Source organism: Plecotus auritus (genome assembly GCF_963455305.1).
Source record: "Plecotus auritus genome assembly, chromosome: 6".
NCBI classification, from domain to species: Eukaryota; Metazoa; Chordata; class Mammalia; order Chiroptera; family Vespertilionidae; genus Plecotus; species Plecotus auritus.
The window spans coordinates 111,882,779-111,906,060 of NC_137773.1; the positions used below are offsets into that span (position 1 = coordinate 111,882,779).

Below are 23,282 nucleotides of genomic sequence, written 5' to 3' on the forward strand. Positions count from 1 at the left end.
TTGATCCCCAATGGGGCATGCAGGAGGCAGCCGATCAATGATTCTCATCATTGATGTTTCTATTTCTCTCTCCCTCTCCCTTTCCCTGAAATCAATAAATGCATATATTTTTTTAAAAAATGAACACAGGCTTTGGAATCAGACGGGAGAGCGTCGGCTGCCATGTTCGGATGACCCACTTTACTTTTCTGAACTCCGGCTGCCTCCGTGATAACGTGGGAGGGTAATGCCCACCTGAAGGTGTTACTGTAAAGGTTAAATGAGGTCAGCTCTATCTTCCTGGGACACAGCTTTGGGCATACAAGTTATCCCATCACTCAAATGTTTTAATGCTCCATCCACCCATCCATTCATCTACCCATCCACCCATCCATTCATCCACCCATCCACCCACCATCCATCCATCCACCCATCCACCCATCCACCCCCCCATCCATCCATCCATTCATCCATCCATCCACCCATCCATCCACCCAACCACCCATCTACCCATCCACCCATCCACCCACCCATCCATCCACCCACCCACCCATCTACCCATCCACCCATCCATCCACCCATCCACCCATCCATCTAGGATAAAAATTGCAGATGGATTCCATGCCCTCAATTTGCACTGAGATCACTTACATGGCCTTGAGTTAGAATCCTGCAACCTTTGTTCACGGGGTTCCTTGAACTATGACCTTCCTCTCTCTCTACAGAGGCCAAGTCTCCAAAGAGTGACCCACAGATCCCCCTGAGTCCCGAGTGGCAGTCATAATGCCTGCATCTGACAGCAAGGCCTTCCTGTCCTGAACCTCTTCTCACACACATCCTGAGTCTCCAGCTAGCTTGATTCCCAAGGTCATGGCATAGGTCTTGCCCCTCACAGTAGCCTGGGGCCTTTGCGCTGTCCTGACGCACAGCATGCTGGGCCGGTTGCTGTGGATGACAAGGGAGAAGTGTCCGGGGGTCACAATGTTTAGGCTGAGGTACTTACTGGACAATCCACATTTGAATGAGAGTTAATAAATCTGCCCACATTCCCTCTGCCTTTGGCTTGATATTAAGAGATCTGCCCACACTGAGAGTCTGACATGGCAGCGCTAAGTCTGTGTTCTTCATCAACTTTAGTTATGAAGTTAGCACAGCCCACAGGGACTTTGGGAGAATGAAAAAGAAAAGCTTGCGATTATTTGTTTTTAATTTAAAAAATATAGAAAATCACAGAGAACAAGATGGTCAACACCATGTCCTTGTCAACTAGAACATGATAATGAGGGGCGCGTTAAAACTCCGCTTGTGACCTGGTCAGGGTCGCTCAGTTGGTTGGGCATCCTCCCATAAACCAAGAGGTGGCTGGTTTAAGCCCCAAGATTTGAACTTGATCCCCAGTAGGGGGTATGCAGGAGGCAGCCAATGGCTGTTTCTCTCTCTCCCTTCCTTTCTCTCTAAAATCAATTGAAAAACATATTTAAAAAATTCAGCTTGCAGGTCCCACCCCGGTGGGTCCAACTCAGTAGGTCTGGGTTGGGCCTGAGAATTTGTTTTACTAAAAGTTCTCAAGTGACACCAAATGCCAAGGTCTAGGGACAAAAACCACTTTTAGAACCACTGATAATAAAACTACGAGTGTTAATACTTCGTGGTTTCTTTTTTTTTAAGTTACATTAAGATAAAACTAGCCCAGTAGGCATGGCTAGGTGGTTGAGCATCGACCTATGAACCAGATCAGGGTTCGATTCCCGGTCAGGGCACATGCCTGGATTGCAGGCTCCATCCCCCGTGTGGGGTGTGCAGGAGACAGCCGATCAATGATTCTCTCTCATCATTGATGCTTCTATCTCTCTCTGCCTCTCCTTTCCTCTCTGAAATCAATCAATATATAAATAACTAAATGGGGCTTTCTCCTTTCCAGTCCCATTGTACTACCAATTTTGGTCATGTGACTCCCAGATGCCTGCGTTGCTGGCAGGCTTTTGCTGTACAAACCATCTTCAGTGACCATCTGCACGTGGGTCTCCTGGACACATGGAGAGCCCTCCTTCGGTGCCACCTTCAGAGGCCGACAGAAACATACACCTTCCCAGCAACGCTGAGAGCGCCTGCCACCTCACAGCCTAACCAGCCCCCCACATCCTTGGGTTTGTAAATCTGGGCCACCTTGCTGGGCACAAACTGCGTCTCATTGTTGCTTTCATTTGTGTTTTCCGGATTACCAGAGCTGGCACAACTTTTGCGTTTTTATTGGCTGCATTCGTTTGCCTGTTCCATGCTGCCTCTGTGCACCTTTGCCAGTTTTGACCTTTTTGTTGTTGTTTTGGTTGTTGGGCTTTTATTAATAAACTAGAGGCCCGGTGCACGAAATTCGTGCATGGGGGTGTGTGTCCCTCAGCCCAGCCTGCACCCTCTCCAATCTGGGACCCCTCGAGGGATGTCCGACTGCCCGATTAAGCCCGATCCCACCGGGCTGAGGGACACCCCCCTCCCCCGTGCACAAATTTCGTGCACCGGGCCACTAGTTATAAATAATTGTGAAAGTGTCATTAAGATAATGTTTCAAAAGAACATCTCGGCTTTCCACATACCTGACATTAATCATCGTACCGCCCGGGCAGGAATGCGTGACTCAGGAGGGATGTGCAGAATGCAGGGTGGATAGGTGGGTGGATGGGTGGATGAATGGATGGGTGGATGGGTGGATGAATGCATGGATGGATGGAGCATTAAAACATTTGAGTGATGGGATAACTTGTATGCCCAAAGCAGTGTCCCAGGAAGATAGAGCTGACCTCGTGTCAGAGATGGACTAACAGCAGGAAAACCATCAGCAGTGAGATGTAAGGCTTCGAAGAGAGTGAGGTTTTGCTGGTGAAGCAGATGCAGGATGGGGTGCAGAGGGGTGAGAGGTAAAGAGGAGTGTGAGAGCACCTCTGATGGGCTGACTGAGTGCCATGCTGCTGTAAAAGTCTACGGGGATGTAGTGCCTTAAATCCATATGAATGTGCCATCGTATGGTGTGGAGGCCGGAGCCCAGACTGGCTCTCCCTGGGCTAACACTGGTGTGGGTGGGCTATGCTCCTGTGTGGAGTCTGGGAGGAGCCCTTCTCTTGCCTGCAGGCTGCCCACATCCCTTGGCTTATGGCTCTTCCTCCACCGTCAGACCTGCAGCCCAGCTCTTCCCATCTCTGACCTGCTGTCCTGCCTCCTGCTCCGGCACCGGGCCCCCTACCCCCCACATGATTTGGGTGATCTATCTCCAGACCTTCAATTTAACGCACCTGCAGAGTCCCTTTTGCCACGTAAGGGGACCTCTTCCCAGGCTCCAGAGGTTAGGACGAGACCGTGTCTGGGGCCATTGTTTGCCTACAACGTGAATGTGTCTGTAACTTGATGACTGCCTAGGGTTAGGAAGAGAGGGGGGAAGCCTGCATGGGCCACGTCGGCCCCTCACTTCCTGTAAGCTGGTCTGTAAAATGGGGTGGCGAAGGGGGTGGGTGGGACTCCCTCCCGAGCCTCACACTGACTGGAATGTCACCGTCGTGGCATCTGCCATCTGTCTTGTTCCACCCGCGTCTTCATTGCCTAGACTAGACAGTGGTCGGCAAACAGCGGCTCACGAGCCACATGCGGCTCTTTGGCCCCTTGAGTGTGGCTCTTCCACAAAATACCATGGCCTGGGCGAGTCCATTTTGAAGAAGTGGCGTTAGAAGAAGTTTAAGTTTAAAAAATTTGGCTCTCAAAAGAAATTTCAATCGTTGTACTGTTGATATTTGGCTCTGTTGACTAATGAGTTTGCCGACCACTGGCCTAGAACAGTGCCTGGTCCGTAACCGGTGCTTGGAAACTATTTGTTGAATAAAATACCTATTTCTGAATGAATGACTGAGCCCAGGGGATGTTTGAAAAGAACGCGGGGGGAATCCTCCACTGCTCCTGTAAATGAAGGTCTCATTTTCGTGGTGAAGCAAGGTCTTGGCTCGGGTTCCCGGGGGTCTGGAACCCCGGCATCATGATGAGACCCCCTGTGGGAAAGGGTGGCTCAGGGGGGTCTGTTCTTCTCTCCTCGCTTCACCCTTCATGCCCAACAGCCCTGAGAATGAGAGAGGTGGCTGCATTGCTGTGGGACATGAGGAAGGGTCTGGGCAGCTGCTGAGATGTGATGGCCAATTAATGCTTTCGCGATGCCAGGTGACATCACAGAGTCAGATGTAGTTTGGGACCAGGACGTTAAACACTTTCAAACTCTGTTAGAGAGAAAGGCTGCAGTAGATGCGGTGGAGCTCGCTCAGCTGCTGGGGGCTGTGTCTCGGGTTGGCAGCCTGTTTTGTTTGCTGTTTGAAAGCACATGCAGAAATCCTGCTGCAGACTCACCAGTGGATTTATACCAATCATTTCAGACACTTTTCTCTCCTTATACCAGGTTGTTGGCGTTGCCCAGGCCATCAACAAGAAGTCGGGAAACGGCGGGACATTCACTGAGAAAGATGAGAAGGTACCAGAGTGCGTGTCTGTTGTGATGTCTCCTCTGGGTGGATAGACCTGCAGAAGGAGCGGCAGCTGACACTGCCCATCACTAAACACCTTGTGGGTTCACGTGATCTGAAATAATCAGGATAGCTTCCTGTGGCAGACACAGTGACCTGCAGGGGTACCTGTGGTATCTACTTAGCTCCGTTCTGTGTGGCCACGCCTCCCCCACGGCGCACATGTGTGTGTGCGTGTGTGTGTGTGTGTGTGTGTGTGTGTGTGTGTGTGTGTATGCACACATTGGGGCCACACAGAGGGTGACATGGACTTTTAGTTTGCTCACTACCTTTCATCACTGCTATTAAGAAATTCAGCCTTGCCCTGGCCAGTTTGGCTCAGTGGGTAGAGCGTCAACCTGTGGACTGAAGGATCGATCCCAGGTTTGATTCCGGTCAAGGGCATGTACCTTGATTGCGGGCACATCCCCAGTGGGGGGTGTGCAGGAGGCAACTGATTGATGTTTCTCTCTCATCGATGTTTCTAACTCTCTATCCCTCTCCCTTCCTCTCTGAAATCAATAAAGATATATAGGAAGGAAAGAAGGAGGGAGGGAGGGAGGGAGGGAGGGAGGAAGGGAGGGATGGAGGGAGGGAGGGAGGGAGGAAAGGAAGAAGAAAGAAAGAAAGAAAGAAAGAAAGAAAGAAAGAAAGAAAGAAAGAAAGAAAGAAAGAAAGAAGAAAAAGAAAGAAAGAAATTCAGCCTTGCCCTGGCTAGTTTGGCTCAGTGGATAGAGTGTTGGCCTGTGGACTGAAGGGTCCCAGGTTTGATTCCAATTAAGGGCATATGCTGGGGTTGTGGGCTCGATCCCCAGTGTGGAGCATGCAGGAGGCAGCCGATCCATGATTCTCTCTCATCATTGGTGTTTCTATCTCTCCCTCTCCCTCTCCCTCTCCCTTCCTCTCTGAAATCAATAAAAATCTATTTAAAAGAAAAAAAGAAATTCAGCCTCTAATAAAACCCCTGGAGCCATGCTCCAAGGTCAGCACCACAGGTCAGCTGGGAGTCGGACCTGCCCTCCTGTGAAGCCCAGTCACAGTGTCCTCTAAGCTCGGCACAGGGACGCGGGGTACCAATGCGCGCATTCAGGCTGGGCATGTGAACCAGCTCCGGAAAGAGGGCAGTCAGCATTGTCCTGTGACAGGCACGCCCGCCACACACCACCTGCTTCCGCTTCAGGATTGCAGCCCACACACCTGGTCACAGCTGCATCTACTGGAGGGTTTGCCATTCCTCTTCCTGAAGAGTCATTATACGGATTCCAGGGGCCCCCCAGTTGCTCCTATTCAAGCCCAGTGCTGTTTCCGTCACTCCCTGAAAGTTAGGCGCTTTGGGAGACAAGACAGTAGTGGCTTCTGTCTCCATGCTGGGGCTGTACTGGCCCTGGTGTCGGTCTCCATGTCTTAACTGCTTCAGAACAAAGCAAGCGCCTTTAAAGTCAGGGTCCTGGGCATCTAATCTCCCATCTGGGAATGCCTCCTGAGAGTGTTTGGTGGACACACGGCTCTAGGTCAGCTTTCTATGCCATTATCCGTTTATAGTCCATCCTTGTGAACCCTTCTAGAAAGCTTGGCCTCCTTAGGCTGTATCGCCATTTGGCAAATGAATCCACGATTGTGGATCCAACGTGCCAGGTAAAGAACTATTTTAACCAACAAGAAATATAAGTGTGAGTACATCACCTGAGTATAGTATATTAAGAACAATCGTTACCTGTTCAAAGGAACACAATTCAACTAAATCTGCAGCTTTAGAGGGGAGTGTGATTGCCAGTCTTCTCCTAACGAGCATGTGAGCTTTATTTGCCCGGGGAAGAAGTTATAAGCTATTTGCATCTCTTCAGCATGGATCTGAGTCTTACCGTCATTCAGAGACCACCACGAGTTTTTGCATAGAGCAGGTTTCCGTTTCCAATAAAGAGACCAGGTCTCCGTACCCACCCTCTTTCTCCTTGTTCATGTCTCCCTAACTTATGACATAGGAGGCTGTGTTAGTGCTTGTCACCCACTAGGGGGTGCCATTTAGCTCACACCGGCTCTGCCTCATTTCCTAATTTTATGCAGAATAAACACCTCCTTGGGCTCTCCAGTATTTATTTCAACTCTGCATAACGTTGGATGCCCTTTGTGTTCCAGGCAGCATACCCAGACAGTTGTATAGGCAATTCTCACTTGGTGGTGTCTGGCCCGTTTTCTAGGACTTCGCCGCGTACTTGGCATTTTGTGGTATTGTTCTTCACAACGCACAGCTCTACGAGACGTCGCTGCTGGAGAACAAGAGGAATCAGGCAAGTCCGGGGACTAGAGAAAGAGCTCAGAGATTCTTTTTAAAATGTGTTAAATGTTTATCTAATATATGTGTGTGATTTTTAGCCAATCTATGTGCATGACTGAAAATCCAAACAGCACAGATTCAGTTTCTAAATACGTCAGTTGTTCCCTCTAATAGTTATTTCTGTTTCCTTCTTCCCACGTTTACTAGTATAACCGTTGGACGGTGTTCACTAATGAACAGTGGAGGGTTTATTTGGCTCGCACCACCCTTTGCTTGCATGACCCTTAGCTGACCAGTGCCATCTGTCACTGTTTTGAGTTATGGGGTGGGTTGCATTTGTCATGTTAAATAAGGTTTTCATTTCTTGCTCCATCAACTAGAGTCGTCATCTCTTGATTCCATGCTTCGTAAGACCAGAACCTCAGCATCTCTCATCTCTCCTTCCCAACCACTCCTCCTTACCTCTGCTTTCCCATCTGCACTTTTTCTTTTATGTTGCCCACATGGATGACATATATACCAGTATTGTCTACAACCATGATTAACTGTGTGGGTTTTTGTGGGGGTTTTTTGTTTTTTTGGTTTTTTTTTTACCTTTTGTCTAGGTTAATTCTAAAGTTGCAATTTCAAATAAGGTGTTTATAAGTACCATGACTGTGAAAATGTTGATCATGTTAGTTTTTCTGGATGTTTCTGAATTCCATCCTTTTTCCCTTGAACTGTTTGCTCTGGTGTCATCGCATGTTGCTGGTCCGCCCACACCAAGACTCTCCATTACTTAGGCATTCTGTTGAGTTCTTTTTCTCAGAGATCTCTAAGTTTATGTTCTTTATCTTGCCTCTTCCAAGCCAAACCATTTCCCCCCATGGCTGCTGCCCAGGTGTCAGCATAGAACTGCGCTTCATGGCTCAGGCTCATCTGCAGCCACGGATCCCACAGCTCCTCTCTCAGCTCATCCCCTTGTTGAATTGCCGCACATTCTCAAGTAACTCCATGAGGAGGGGAGTGGTGTGGCAAGCTTTCAGAATCCTGGCACGTATGGAAATGTCTGTTGTACCATCCTTGCCAGTTTTGCTGGGTACAGAATTCTCAAATGAAAAAATCAGCTCCTCAGATTTTAAAGGTAGTGCTTTGCCTTCTAACTAGTATCCATGTTGTTCTGATTCTTGGCTCTTTGTAGATTTTTTTTAAATGTCTGTAAGCTTTCTGGATTATTTCTTTATCTTTGCTTTGGTAACTTAATTTCACAATATGACTTTTTTTCCCTTTTAACTCATCATGCTGATACCTGGTCATCTCAGCCTGGAGACTTATGCCCTTCTGTTTTACGTGATTCTTTTTCATTATTATTTCTTTGATAACTAATCTCCCCTGCTGTCTATTTTTTCTTTTTTGAAAATTAATACTTATTGTATTAATAAGATATTGGACCTCCCATTGCCTTCAACTGCAATATCTCCCTACTGTTCCCACGCTCTGTGCTTATCATCCATTCACCCAGTCCCCGTGTTTACAAACACAACTGTGACCTTGTCACTTTCTTCCTGCAAACTGTCACCATCCAAACTGCTTCAAGAAACATACAGGGTTTGGGGTTGTTTCTCTGCTTCACTCTCCAACCTCACCTGCCCCACTGTCCTCTTCACACTCCAGATGCACATGAAACCTTATCAAGGCTAGTAGTGTGCTGCTTTCTCTCAATTCAGTTCTTTTTGACTGAAATAGCTCCCTTCACTCACTTCACCAGAATGACTTCTACTCATCTTTCAGGCCTGGGCTAGGACAGTATCGCCTCCAATAAATTTTCTGTAATACACTTTCTACCCCCTCATCACACACATTCTTTGTGACATTGGAAGGAATTCTGTGGAATTCAAAGGAAAGAGAAATTACCAGGAATATCACAAAAAGAACTCTTAATACTTTGTTTACTTTGGACAGTATTTAATATGTCCTGTGAAAATGTCGATAAATGTTAATACACATTTACTATTTATTAACAACGTGTTTTATGTGTCATATACTGTTCAAAATGCATTATAAATGTTAACTCATTTAGTTCTTAACAGCATTCCTATGATTTTGGTACTACTGTTATCCCCATTTTCAAGAAATTTTCCCTAGATCACAAAGCTGGCAGGAAGGGAAGTTGGAATTAAAATCTAATGACTCTGGCTGGATTCAGAGTCTATGATAGAACCACTGTACTAACTGTAATAACAATTGTTAGTAAGCAGAATGCAAACTTGCTCATAACTTTGTTAGATTAAATATATATAAACAACTTATAGCTCATATATATCATTATGTTGCTTTAGTGGTCGCAATCAATTCTATATAGTAAGAGCCTAATATGCTAAGTGTCCAGTCATCTGTTGTCCATTCAACTAATCAAAGCATAATATGCTAATGATATGCTAAGGCTGCTCAACTGCTCACTATGATGTGCACTGGCCACTGGGGGCAGATGCTCCGACCGGTAGGTTAGCTTGCTGCTGGGGTCCAGCCAATTGGGACTGAATGAGATGGGCTGGACACGCCCTGGAGCCCTCCTGCAGTCCCTCCCCAGCTGGCCAACCTCTCACATCCCTCCCCGACCCCGATCGTGCATCGGTGGGGTCTCTCTGCCTGGCCTGCACCCTCTTGCAATCCGGGACCCCTTAAGGGATGTCGGAGAGCCGGTTTCAGCCTGATCCTGCAAGCCAGGCTGAGGGACCCCACTGGTGCACCAGGCCTCTAGTTACTAAATATGAAGCTTGTGGTGTCTTTGTCAGGTGCTGCTTGACCTGGCCAGCCTGATTTTTGAAGAGCAGCAGTCCTTGGAGGTCATTCTGAAGAAGATCGCCGCCACGATTATCTCCTTCATGCAGGTGCAGAAGTGCACCATTTTCATAGTGGACGGAGACTGCTCCGTGAGTACAGAGTATGCCTTTTTTCTTGTTAGAAAGACAGAAATGGAGATTCCTTGGGCCACTGCTTGTAAACCCCATGTTAGCCTTGAACCCTCTCTCAAACCCTATGTGGTTGGTCATGCAAGGCTGATGACAGTCGACCTGTCCTGGTTGAAGACAGGCAGGGGTGGGGGGAGGGTGCCTCCGGGTCCCTCCTCAAAGCAGTCACCATGGGCATGTACTGTGCTGGCTGTGGTCAGCGGCTCCATGGCCTCAGTGGGGAAACACATTGTCGTTATTGCTGACCTTCCATGGCTGGAAGAGCGGTGTCCCTGCTGCTAGGAACAGGGAGATCCCCATTCTGAATGGGTTGGGTAGTACATTTTATTTTATTTTATTTTATTTTTTAAATAGGTTTCTCACTTTATTTTTTAATATATTTTTATTAATTTCAGAGAGGAAGGGAGAGGGAGAGAGAGATAGAAACATCAATGATGAAAGAGAATCATGGATCGGCTACCTCTTGCACACCCCCTACTGGGGATCAAGCCCGCAACCCAGGCATGTGCCCTGACTGGAATTGAACCCAGGACCCCTCAGCCCACAGGCCGACACTCTATCTACTGAGCCAAACCGTCCAGGGCCACATTTTCTTTTGACGGAAATTGTTTAAAAACCAAAGGCATGGCCTGATAGAGGCCACATTATTAAAGTTGCCTGTGGGTCCCTGATCCTTTACCAGAAATGGGAAACCACCAAATGGTTCTGAGTGGTAGATTTCAATCCACTGATTTGTAACGTTAAAGAAAGGAACGTGTGCCCTAGCCAGTTTGGCTCAGTGGATAGAGCGTCGGCCTGCGGACTGAAGGGTCCCAGGTTCAATTCTGGTCAAGGGCATGTACGTCGGTTGCAGGCTTTTCCCTGGCCCTGGCCCTGGTCAGGGCTCATGCAGGAGGCAACCCATCGATGTGTTTCTCTCACATCAATGTTTCTCTTTGTCTTTTCCTCTCTCTCCCACTCTCCCTAAAAATCAATGGGAAAATAGCCTCGGGTGAGGATTAAAAAGAAAAACAGACGTGTGTGAGAGGTTGTTCTTGTAGGGGGCTGGTTACCTCTCGATGGGCCAGCTGGGCTGCTGTTAGAATCCGGGCTTCCAGCCGAAGGCAGTTTTCCTTCCTGCAGTTTCTTTCCCTTCTCAGCCTGTGACCCACTGCTGCCGGGGGACTTCTATTTGATGTCGTTGTTCATCTTCCTTTCGCTTTAGACCCTGGCAAGAGGCTCCTTATTGGGGGGTTAGTGGGAAAGAGAGTGGGAGTTACCACTTGTATCAGTCAGCTACCACCCATGTGTGATATCTGAGTTCATGTTTTTGGGAGGAAGCAGAATAAAATATATTTAATACTTATATTTAAAGTTTTTAAATTGTTTTAGATAGTAAGATTGCACTGTAGGACCCAACATTATCTAAATCAGTGTGTGTGTGTGTGTGTGTGTGTGTGTGTGTGTGTGTGTGTGTTATTCTCATTAATAGGATATCTATTAGGAACTCACTATTCTGTAAGATAACCAGTATTCTCATAGATACTACTTCATATGTTTAATCAGTCATAAAACCTGGAATGTAGAAATGATTATAAGATAGGAGCTACGCTTTTAAAGTTCAGGTCAGCACTCACTAATGCAGTATGTCAACTTACCACGTTTCCCCTGCGACCTGCTCTTTAGCATTTACTGTTTGAAAGTTATACACGAGGCCCTCCTTTTTCAGACAACATAAATGTCGCTGTGATTAGCATTCAGCTCAAGCTTCCCCAGTTAACCCTGTCATGGCAGCATCTGACTCGGCTCATTGGTGCTTTGAATAAAGCCCAGCAACATGCCCGCTAATGCACTTTGCTCACTTTTAACAACTTCGGTTGTTGGGTTTAGATAGGGAATTAAGTGACTTGATTTATATTGCAATTAGTTACCGATTAAAAGTATTTCAACAACGTGAGCCAAAATCAAAACGTGAGCAAGGAAAAAAAAATGTGCTCCTCTCTGTTGTCCCCCCATTAGCTAACATCAGTGTTTTATTCCTGCTTCCTTTCGATTCTTTATCCAGGCGTGAGTATAGCTCAGCTGCAAATACGTACCTGCCTTTTAGTGTAACTTCAAAAGTGTTTCTCTATGTTGCTCAGATCTTCCCGATTATTTAGAGCTCACAAAATATTACTGAATGGTATGTCTTTTTAAAAAGCCATTCTTTTCCTGGGATCTAGCAGCAGTAATCAATGTCTGCATAAAAACAGAAACTGGAGGGTTTTGAAGAAATATAGAGAAATTTTGAAGCTAACATTTATTAACACCTGGTAGAAAAAAAAAGAGTGCTCAAATAAGCATTCTAGCCCGTGGAGATCAGAAACTATAGGAACATGGCTTTAGTAGCATGATGCGGTGAAGTGAGCGCTCGGTCCAGGTCCCTAGGAGAGTAAGTAAACAAACGTAAAAAACATCAGCGCCGGCCATTCCTCAGACCCGTGTCTATGCGTGGACGGCTGTTACAGCCTCATCACACTTACTCCGGTCTTGTCACTGTGTTTTCAGGATTCCTTTTCCAGCGTGTTCCACATGGAGTGTGAGGAATTGGAGCAATCATCCGACACTGTAACAAGGTAAAAGAACTCTGCCTGAATTCACAAGTATGCCAATAGGCAGTGTCATTCTGTGACCCAACCAATTTAAGACATAGATGCTGTTGACTTTTATGTTATAAAGTCCCAGGGTTTGCGTTTTGTTTTGTTTTGTGTTTACTACAGCTGAGAATTCTTTCATGGAGTGAGTGGTCACAGCACAGGCAGGGGCACAGTGCTACCTGTGAGCTGGCTGATGTAGGCCCCCCAGTGCTCTATTTCACTTAGGTTTTTCATTGCATATTGGAGCTTCCCTGGACATTTGACAGTTTCTAAGCATACTTTTCCGTGACTCTGTTCTGATTTGGAGTCAGCAGGGGATTTAATGCAGAAGGGAGCCTGCGGCCGAGTACAGCAGTGGCCGACCCTGGGGCTGGAGGATGCTCAGGTGTCCATTGGAGCTCACTGGTTTTTCATGTTTTTTGTAATGTTTAAATTCTTATTCGTTTTTAAATTGTCGCTCAGAAACAACAAAGATGCTGCAGGCTGTGGTGTTCCTGGCCCTGTTGTGTCTGTGCTCTCTGGCGAGTTTTGAAAAGGATGCAGAGGAGACCAGTGTGCTCCCACAGCCCCTGCACTCTGAGAGCTGCTGGCCTTGGCTTGTCGCGGGCTTTCCTGCGGAGTGTGCGTCTGCCAGGCTTGAGCGACGGGAGTGCCTGCACAAATGCTGCGCATCACAGGACCCATTGTTCATTTCCTTCCAATCATTTTTCCAGAAATTATTGATATTATATCATTCGATCCTGGAAATAGGACATTACTTAACATCTCTGTCTCCCACATGTGGGCTTTAGGCCGGACTGCCTCGTTCAGCGGCGGAGTTTCTCATTCTTAGGACAAGCACTAATCTATATTACTTTGATTTTAGGATGCTGTGACATTTTTGTTGCTTTTTTATAAAGAACATTTTAGAAAGCTTCTAGATAAGACACATAAATATTGGGCCAGTTTACTTTTTGGCTTGTATAAATAATGAATTTATATAGGTACAAATATAAACATGTATATTTAAGATTTACATATGTTATGGGATTAGGAAATTGGTGTGATAGGGAATATTAAATGTGTAAAACTATGAAGTACCTACATTTGCCTTTGAATATTTGTGCAGCAGCCTGTTTGTGTAATTATTTTCATTTGCATTTTGAGTTTTATTATTAGAGGCCCAGTGCATGAAATTCATGCACGGGGGAGGAGGGTGTCCCTCAGCCCAGCCTGGACCCTCTCCAATCTGGGACCCCTCGAGGGATGTCCGACTGCCTGTATAAGCCCGATCCTGGTGGGATCGGGCCTAAACGGGCAGTCGGACATCCCTCTCACAATCCAGGACTGCTGGCTCCCAACTGCTCGCCTGCCTGCCTTCCTGATTGCCCCTAACCGCTTCTGCCTGCCAGCCTGATCACCCCCTAACCACTTCCCTGCCAGCTTGATTGATGCCTAACTGCTCCCCTGCCAGCCTGTTTGCCCCTAACTGCCCTCCCCTGCAGGCCTGGTCACCCCTAACTGCCCTCCCCTGCAGGCCTGGTCCCCCCCCCAACTGCTCTCCCCTGCAGGCCTGGGTCCCCCCCAACTGCCCTCCCCTGCAGGCCTGGTCACCCCTAACTGCCCACCCCTGCAGGCCTGGTCCCCCGCAACTGCTCTCCCCTGCAGGCCTGGGTCCCTCCCAACTGCCCTCCCCTGCTGGCCTGATTGCCCCTAACTGCCCTCCCTTGCAGGCCTGGTCCCCCGCAACTGCTCTCCCCTGCAGGCCAGGGTCCCTCCCAACTGCCCTCCCCTGCTGGCCTGATTGCCCACAACTGCCCTCCCTTGCAGGCCTGGTCCCTCCCAACTGCCCTCCCTTGCTGGCCATCTTGTGGTGGCCATCTTGTGTCCACATGGGGGCAGGATCTTTGACCACATGGGGGCAGCCATCTTGTGTGTTGGAGTGATGGTCAATCTGCATATTACTCTTTTATTAGATAGGATAGAGGCCTGGTGCACGGGTGGGGGCCAGCTGGTTTGTCCTGAAGGGTGTCCCGGATCAGGATGGGGGTTCCCTTGGGGCGTGGGGCGGCCTGGGCGAGGGGCCTGTCGTGGTTTGCAGGCCGGCCACGCCCCCTGGTGACCCAAGCAGAGGCCCTGGTATCTGGGGTTTATTTATCTTCTACAATTGAAACTTTGTAGCCTGGAGCAGAGCCAAGCCTTCTGCTTGCTCCGTGGCAGCAGCCATTTCTGTTGGGATTTACGTATCTTCTATAATTGAAACTTTGTAGCCTTAAGCGGAGGCCTGGGCCGGCCAGGGTATGGGGAAAGCTTGGCTTCCTCCATCACCGGGGCAACCCTAGCCTCCTGCTCTTTCCAGCTCCATGGCTGCCGCCATTTCTGTTTGGTTTTATGTATCTTATATCATTGAAACTTTGTAGCCTTGAGTGGAGGCCTAGGCCTGCAAGGGCAGGCAGAAAGCTTGGCTTCCTCCATTGCTGGGGAAACCCAAGCCTCCCTCCTGCTCTCTGTGGCCGTAGCCATCTTGGTTGGGTTTATATGCATATTTGCTCCTGATTGGCTGGTGGGCGTGGCTTGTGGACATGGCTTGTGGGTGTAGCAGAGTGATGGTTAATTTGCATATTACTCTTTTATTATATAGGATTCAGCCAGGTCCTCTAATTCCTGGTAATGATAGCTGAACTAGCCCAGTGACTTGGTGTAATAGTGACCCCTACTGGTGAATATGCTTTTTTCTTAAGCGAACTCTTACTATAGAGTATCTTTACTTTCTTATTCTATATTTGATTTGTTCCTGGTGAATACCATATTCCCTTTCTGTAAGCAAAATGGAGGTATCTTTTCATTTATGTTTTTAATCATTTCAAAACAGTCTTAGTATAAATATATTTTCTTAAAAAGATAGCTAGTTGGGTATGATTACCTTAAAGGAGACTAATTTGCATGGATCATTTTAACTGATTCATTAACTGATTTTACAGTAATGAAAATTATTTAATACTAATGCCTTATTTCCGCTAAACATTTTAAACTTAACTGCTGTTCTAATGATTCAATTAAAGACCTCTTAGTGATTTTTTTAAAAACAAAAATTAGATATGAGGCTGAGTTTTGCAAAAACTCTGATTAGAATGATGTTTAATAGCTTCTGCATTTTGAAAAAGGACTAACCTGGTACTCTCAGTCACCATCAGAGTCTTCATTCTCTTCCTAAAATCACTTATTGATAGAACTTGGGCCCCTCCCGCTCTCACTAGTCCACACTTTACAGTCCAGACCCTCTTCCATGGAGTGTTCCGTGGAGGGAGAGGTGAGTAGTGAGCAAATCATTTCTTTTAGGCAGCATGTGTCCACTTAAAAGTCTGGCTCATTTGGTGTCTTTCCAACCAGCCCACTTATCTTTTATAAATAAAGTGATGTATTAAAGACAGCTTTGAAATGTTAAGTGTAAAACACTCAGGGTGCTCATGACGCAGAATTATTAGTGTTGGATCACCGTGAGAGGAAGTGAGGGCAGCGCTGGGAACTGATGCTCCTGTGCAAAGAGCCTCGGATGTCTGAGTCAGCCAGGGCCTCCTAGAAGCGGGTGCTGAGACTGGAGTAAATATGCAAGACGTTCAGGAGGGAAATGCCTGTGAGAATCAAGAGGGAGAGAGGGCTGGGGAGGGTCTGTGGAGACGACTCAGACAGTGGTGAGGAGTCGGGCGGGGCTGCGGGGAGCCCCCCGTCGGAAGAATCCCAGCTGTGGCGTCACTGTCCCCCCAGCGCTGGCCGGTGTGGCCTCCATGCAGCCGTGGCCATGGCTCTAGAGCCGCGCCCCGCAGCTGGAGCCCGGAGAGGCGCATTGCCAAGGCCAGCAAGGTATTGCTGTGACTTCCAGCCCGAGGACTTATTCCTTATTCCTTGCCTGGCACGTTCAAAGTCACCCACTGCTGTCTTCGCTGCTCTTGGCCTAACGTCTTCAGCCAGAAGCCACGCCGTATGCCTAATGACTGGTTACGCAATGACTTCCAGACACGCAGACTCTATTTCAACACTGTTGTGTTTTTATCCCCTTCCTGGATGCCCCCCTCCCATGTCTGTCTTCACATCCTTACATCTTACCCAGCCTTTCAGGGTCCCTCCAGCACCGCCTCCTCCCTGACCAGCTCCTCTTAGGTGCACCAGCCCTCACCTCCACATCTTACCCAGCCTTTCAGGCTCCACACACCCGCCCTCTCCTCCATGCCCCACCCCTGCCCTCTCCTCCACGCGCCCCGCCCTCTCCTCCACACGCCCCGCCCTCTCCTCCATACCCGCCTCCTCCACACGCCACGCCCTCTCCATACCCCCCTCTCCACACGCCACGCCCTCTCCTCCACAGGTGTGGTGGTACTATTGCCAGCTGCAGGATCAGGCTAGACCAGTGGTCGGCAAACTGCGGCTCTTTGGTCCCTTGAGTGTGGCTCTTCCACAAAATACCATGGCCTGGGCGAGTCTATTTTGAAGAAGTGGCGTTAGAAGAAGTTTAAGTTTAAAAACTTTGGCTCTCAGAAGAAATTTTAATCGTTGTACTGTTGATATTTGGCTCTGTTGACTAATGAGTTTGCCGACCACTGGGCTAGACTGTGCATCATAAAAACCCCAAATGAGAGGCGCTGCTGCAACAGCGAGAGTGCAGTGCTGCTCCTCTCCTGGAAGAGCTGGAGGTGGACAGCTCAGGTGCTCACAGGCCTGGGGACCCAGGCACCGGGTTCCCCTGTACCTTCAGGTGTGGCCCTTAGGTCAGGGAGGCCGCTCCTGCATCCTGTCCGTGGGTCAGTGGGCTGTGGGGGACAAGGCAGGATGGGCAGAGAAATGCAGCAGCTGCCTCTTCACGGAGGCTTCTAGAAGCAGTCACATTTTCTCTTTTGTCCTATGGACTTGAACTTACATGACATCCAGCCCCAGGTGGCTGAGCCCGAGTCTTCATTCTGGGGCCAGGGGTGCAGGTGCAAGGGAGGGTCTGGAGCCTGGGCACTGCCCGGCAGTGTGTGCAGCTGAACGCCAGACCACAGCTGCCGTGACAGCCAATGACCCACATGGGCAGGCTCCACGGGACACTGACCAGGCCTGGCCACGGGCACTCAGGCTGCACCTACAGAGCGTGGGAAGGAAGTGTCCCTCAGTGTTCCTCAGAGCAAGAAAGAAAATGGTATCGCAGAACTCAGTAACCCTAATGCCACTCTTCACTGAAGTAACCGTTAGAAAACTGGAAAGCTTCGAGGAATTAACAGAACGGGGTTTCTGTCGCTTTAAAAGTCATGTCCGTGTTTCTATTTCTCCACGTCAGCATCTCTAAGTCGGATTTTATCCTCCCCGGCAAGTGCTTAACTATTTTGGGTTTCATCCGGCTCCCACTGTTAACAGGATGATGATAAGGATAATAAAAGCCATTAATAGTATTATTATCACTTCCTCTCCGGCCCCTTCTTTCTCACAGTGACCGTGCGCTTTTCTTATCTTTCTGAAAGCCTGTTTCCTTTCCCGAGACTCTTGCTGCCCGTGGAGTATTCGCAGTTTTAAAGTTTGCTTAATGAACCTAAAGCTACGCTTATCTGGAGCTTTTCTTGGGATTCCCTCCAGATTATCTGTGTGAAGTGGGCTGGCTTTCTTCTGACTCCTCATTCTTTTTCACTCACACGTAACAACGGACATGTGGTCACTGGGAAAATATTCTAAGTTTATGAGAATCTTTTGAAGAAGATAAATTTTTATGATTTTAAACGTATCATAAAAGATCTCAAAGAAAAGAGACATGAGCTTGCTGGGTAAAGCTGGTCTCCGCGTGTCAGCTCTCCCTGGATTTGAAATAGGGGAGAGGTCATCAGGGCAGGTACATAGAGAAATTAACTGAGGAAGTAAAACAAGCTAGTCCTTGGTCACTATCGTCGGATGAAAATAAGACCTGGCAGGAAATTCAGGTGGGGTTTACATTAAACAGCACAAAAATCAACAGGCCCGTTAGTAACGGCCAGGAGATTACCCAGGACGTTCATAAACTTGCTGTGGATCGTTGAAAAATTGTGGGTCTTTGTCTCTTCAGAACATTTTGGTTATAGTAACTACCAAAGCTGTAAATCAGGACGTGCATGTAAAGCCGCCTTTTCTAAGTAGGACATGCGCTCGCCCAGCGGTTTAAGGCTGGTTTGTCTCCCTTGGGTCCATTTCTTAACTCCACTGCCCAGAGATCGCCCACCTGCATTATTTCCACAGGGAACGGGATGGGAACCAGATCAATTACATGTACGCTCAGTACGTCACCAGCACCATGGAGGCGCTCAACATCCCGGATGTCAGCAAGGACAGAAGATTCCCCTGGGCAGTGAGTAGCCTGTGTGGGCTTGGAGCGCGGGCGGCCTTCCCCCGTCCGTGCTCACAGGGACCCTCTGCGGGAGGACTGGCCTGGAATGGCCTCTGTGGGAGCGATGCCTGCCTACCCTGACCAGATGCTCTGAGCATCTGTCGGAAGCTGGTCGGCGATGCTTGAGTACTTCCCTGTGTCCTTTTACCAGTTTTTAAATAATTCATTGGTACATGAGATAATTGATCTATTGCCTACTTCATGCCAGTGATGGCCCTAAGACAGGATTGCTAGTGTTCTTGAGTTTATCCTCAAAATGTAAGGTTCCCGTGGCTTGAAGTGACGTAGCTGGTGGCCCACCACATGGAGCAGCTTTGTGGAGAATGAATGTCTGTTTTCTCTGACAATAAGGCTGCAAAGACCCTTTCTCAGCCATGGGAAACTTTGGATTCTGGTTATTTTCTCTCCTTTACTTCAGAGAAGCATTGCATGTGGAGGCAGCTGCCTTGCTGTTATTATTTCACATCTAGGAGGCCTCTTAGAAGTCAGCAGTGTGGGCAGTGGACACAGTGGTCATGCGTCCACAGAGGGCCAGTGTGTAACACACGGTGTCTGGGGGAGGGAGGGTTTGACTCTTCTGGATTCTGCTTCTCTTGTTAAGTTACCAGAGACACCTCCTCCAGGTACAGTGCATGCTAGCACTGTAAGCTGCGGGGAACGTTTAAAATGGGGAAAAAAGAAATCTAGGTCATATATATGTCCTCACCCGATGGATGTTTTTAGAGAGAGTGGAAGGGAGGGGTGAAGGAGAGAGACAAACATCGGTGTGAGAGAGACACATCGATTGGTTGCCTTCCGCACGTGCCCCAATTGAGCCTGCATCCGAGGCACATGCCCTTGAATAGGAATCAAACCTGTGACCCTTTGGTCTGTGGGCCGACTCTCTAACCACTGAGCCAAACCAACCAGGGCTAGGTTATTTGTATTTTTAATAATATAAAGACTAATTGTTTTCTATTGCATTCATGTGAATGCCATTGTACTTCATACATTTTCTGCACTCTTTATCACTCCAGCTAATAAAAGATGACTGTTAGTGGATTCAGGTGTCCAATATAGTTTACATAACAGCATCTAATGGGAAAGTTACTCTTTCTGTAATTTTTTGCTTTTGTTTTGTTTAGAATGAAAACATGGGGAACGTAAGTCAGCAGGGCATTCGAAGTTTGCTTTGTACGCCTATAAAAAATGGAAAGAAGAACAAAGTGATCGGTAAGTAAGCCTTTTCATTAACCTCCACGCTGCCCTTACTAAAGAAAAAAATAATGTATTCCCAGAAACTTCTGTCTTTCAAGTGTAAATTTAAAGAATAAAATGTGTAAAAGATAAAAATGGAAATGATAAAAGGATGTTCAACTAACCACAGGCATTTGGTGCATGTCTTATTAACTATGATGTACTTTCTGTAATTATTGTAATTCTGTTTTAACAGCGTTTTTGTTTAAGGATGATGTGTTGAGAGTTAGTAGACTGAGACACATCAAGTTGATAATGTGCATTGTTTTAGAGTCTCTTTTCTTGGTTTCTGGCTTTTCTTTCGTGGTTTAGATAGTAGGTTGTATTGATTCACTCAACAAAAGTACCTAGCGAGCACCCTCCTCCTCTAGGCTCTGGGGTGAAACAGTCAACAAGTGAGCAAAAAAATTAAAAATGCCAGTGGAAACCATCGGACTTCCCTTGGCGTACGTTTTGTGGCCCCACCTGAGAACAGAGCCCGCAGTAAGCAGATGCTCTTTTTGGAGAGGAAAATTCCCTGTAAATAAAAAAGATTTAAAAATGATTCCCCGGGTGGGGTTTTAGCTGGGGGCTCAAGTTGGTTCCAAGTCCAAGAAGGAAATTTCCAGTGTTCCTGCTGTTTTATAAGTGGGACAAAGAATTTCAATGCTTGACTAGATTTTGCACCCTGGAGGCAGCTTGGAAAATATCAGGGTTGTAGATAATTTTTCTTGCATGTCACAGACCAGATTCTGGAATTGTGTCATTCTCATAGAGAATCCCCACAGAGTTGCACACAGAACACAGATGGGCCATATGTTTTCTGTCATCTTCCCTCCCTCCCCTGCTCATCCTTTCCCATGACTGACGTGAAGATGACATTACAGACATTAGGCCAGTGCGTGGGGTTTTGTTTCCCACACATGACTGCTCAGTGCTCTGGCTGAGAGTGTTTCTACCACTTTGCTTCCAACGCTTAAAGGAAATACTTTCCTATTCAACGTTCATTTATTTAACCAACTAGTTCCCCTATTTATTAGGCTAAACATGCCTTTTCCCCATATTGTATTTACCATAAATTCTTCTGCCTGTTATTCACACCAACTCCTATTGTTCACACCAACTTCTATCATTCGCACCAACTCCTATTGTTCTCCCCAATTCATCCTGCTGTTCACACCAACTCCTATTACTCACAGCAACTCCTCCTATTGTTTGCACCAGCTCCTTCTATTGTTCACACCACTCCAGGGCATTTTTTAAAAGGAATTCGTCCCATCCAAAGAAATAAAAAGGCCATCTCCACTATAAATAACTGATGTTTCCATGTCTTTGTTAGTGAAAAGTCTAATGCAAAGCACAGTGTTCTACCACACACTGCCTGAATGGGACGCATGAGGAGTAGGCATTTTTACTGAATGTGATTCCAAATGGGTTCCTCTCCCCCGCCGCCTCCACTCACCCTTGTGTTGCAGTCTGATTCCAGAGCACAAATTCATATCCTAAAATTACATGCGTTTAAATCTGACTTCTGCTTCATTTTATGTTTCATGTTAAACTTGATCATTTGGCTCTCTCACTGATGGCTCCATTGTTTATAAAACATTCGCTAGGATTTTCCCGGGGCGGGCATGATTGAGCTGCACTGTGGCCTCCATGGAGCACGCGATGTTATAATGCTTAAAGTTCCCAGTGTTGCCCCAGTCGGAGAACTGAAAATTATGCCTCATTATAATAAGCACCCAGAAATGAGACAGTAATAATTGGAATGAAATGAGAAAAAAATAGCATGAAGAAATTATAGCTTAAAATTATCAAAGTGAAAATCTACAAAGTGAAAACAAATATGGATGTTAAGGTTTCAAGCATTGATTGAAGAAACAGAAAAATGAGATAGATGTCATACTAGCACCAGGAAACAGAGAAGCCTGCCTCATTGAGCCAGAAATGCTGAGGAGTTTCTGAAAGATCTGAAGAATATGCCACTTGCAAGAACACATTTCACACAAAAGGGGCAAAATTTGAATAGAGATAATAATATCAGACAAAATGGAATATAAGATGAAAACAATGTAAAGGGACTCTGTGGGGAAGCATGAGACTTGGTGGGAAAGTTGTAAGGAGGACATTCCAAGAAAAGGGAAGTGTGTGGAAGGCTGCTGGTCCTGTTTATCGGAATTCCGACTTAGGGGAGTGTCAAAGGCGGTGCCCCTGATTATTCCTTGACCTTTCCAAACAAGTCTGTGCACATGCAGACCCCTGGGTGTTTACTGGAATCCTCATTCTTAATTCCTGGATGCCCTTGCCTAGAGGACAATGTAAACACATGTGTCCTCCCAAGTTTACTCACCCTGCTGATTGTATCTAAAGATAAACTTTATCTCAAACTGTAATAAAAGCCTAGCGAGGCAGGCAATCAGGGCTGCCTGGTCCCTTTGGCCAGGCCATCCCTTAGCCCTCTCTTTCACAGCAAACGTTGTGTCAGAGTAATCCATTCATCTGTTGCTCGGGGTCTGCTGGTCACCCCCGGCAGGTCTCCACATTGATTAGATTTAAAATCCACAGAGGAAAGTGTAATTGTCATAAGTGCTTCTAATAAACTAAAAAACATCATTGACATATAAAAGCCAAAGCTGTTAAAAATACAAGGAGAAATGGACAAAATGGCAATCCATACAATGTTAAAGAAAGGGGGAAATGAGGAAACATTAGAATTGATTAATATAAAAATGAAATGGATCTAATCAGCATATGTACACTTTTTATCTCATAATTTAAAAATACAAATTCATGTCAAATATCCATCCGAATTTCACAAATACTGTTGATATTCACACACACAACACGAGCTCAGTGACTTCTGAGGAGTGGAGTTGACAGCCACTCTCCCCCATGATCCATTAAAGCTGGACGTGCAGAATGAAAGGGTCAATGGGAAGGAGAAAACCCTCTCAGAAACTGAAAGTGTTCTCCTGAATGACAGAAAAGAACTCCAAAGTCAAAAGGAGAGTACAGTAGTTCCATGGTTTCAACTACTCCATGTCCTAAATCATTAAATGGAAAATTCCAGAAATAGGCAATTTATACATTTTAAATTGGATGCCCTTCTGAGGACGGTGATGAAATCTCGAGTCTCACACCATCTCATGTGGGATGTGACCACCCCTTTGCCCCCCCATCTCCACCTGTAGATGCCCCGCCTGTTGTTAGCATTGTCCTATTTCAGTATTACATATCAATTACACTTCATCCTAGCTGCGTGTGTACAGGTGGGGGTCTGGGACTTGCCATGGTCTCAGGCCTCCACTAGAGGTCTTTGGATGTATCCCCCATGGATAAGGGAGCATTTTAGAAAAT

General features: G+C 46.9%; 1 protein-coding gene across 5 annotated transcripts in view; it reads left to right on the forward strand.

Annotated features, from left to right (window-relative positions):
- The window catches only part of PDE5A (phosphodiesterase 5A), a gene marked incomplete at its 5' end in the record, with an annotated part of 113,700 nt that overhangs the window by 41,650 nt on the left and 48,768 nt on the right, over positions 1 to 23,282 (forward strand). For all 5 annotated transcript variants that reach the window (XM_080674755.1, XM_080674754.1, XM_080674757.1 and 2 more), the window contains 6 exons: positions 4,406 to 4,477; positions 6,707 to 6,796; positions 9,558 to 9,695; positions 12,261 to 12,328; positions 18,563 to 18,671; positions 19,835 to 19,922. In XM_080674755.1, coding sequence (XP_080530881.1) covers positions 4,406 to 4,477; positions 6,707 to 6,796; positions 9,558 to 9,695; positions 12,261 to 12,328; positions 18,563 to 18,671; positions 19,835 to 19,922 — 565 coding nt within the window. The remainder of the gene's footprint in view (positions 1 to 4,405; positions 4,478 to 6,706; positions 6,797 to 9,557; positions 9,696 to 12,260; positions 12,329 to 18,562; positions 18,672 to 19,834; positions 19,923 to 23,282) is intronic.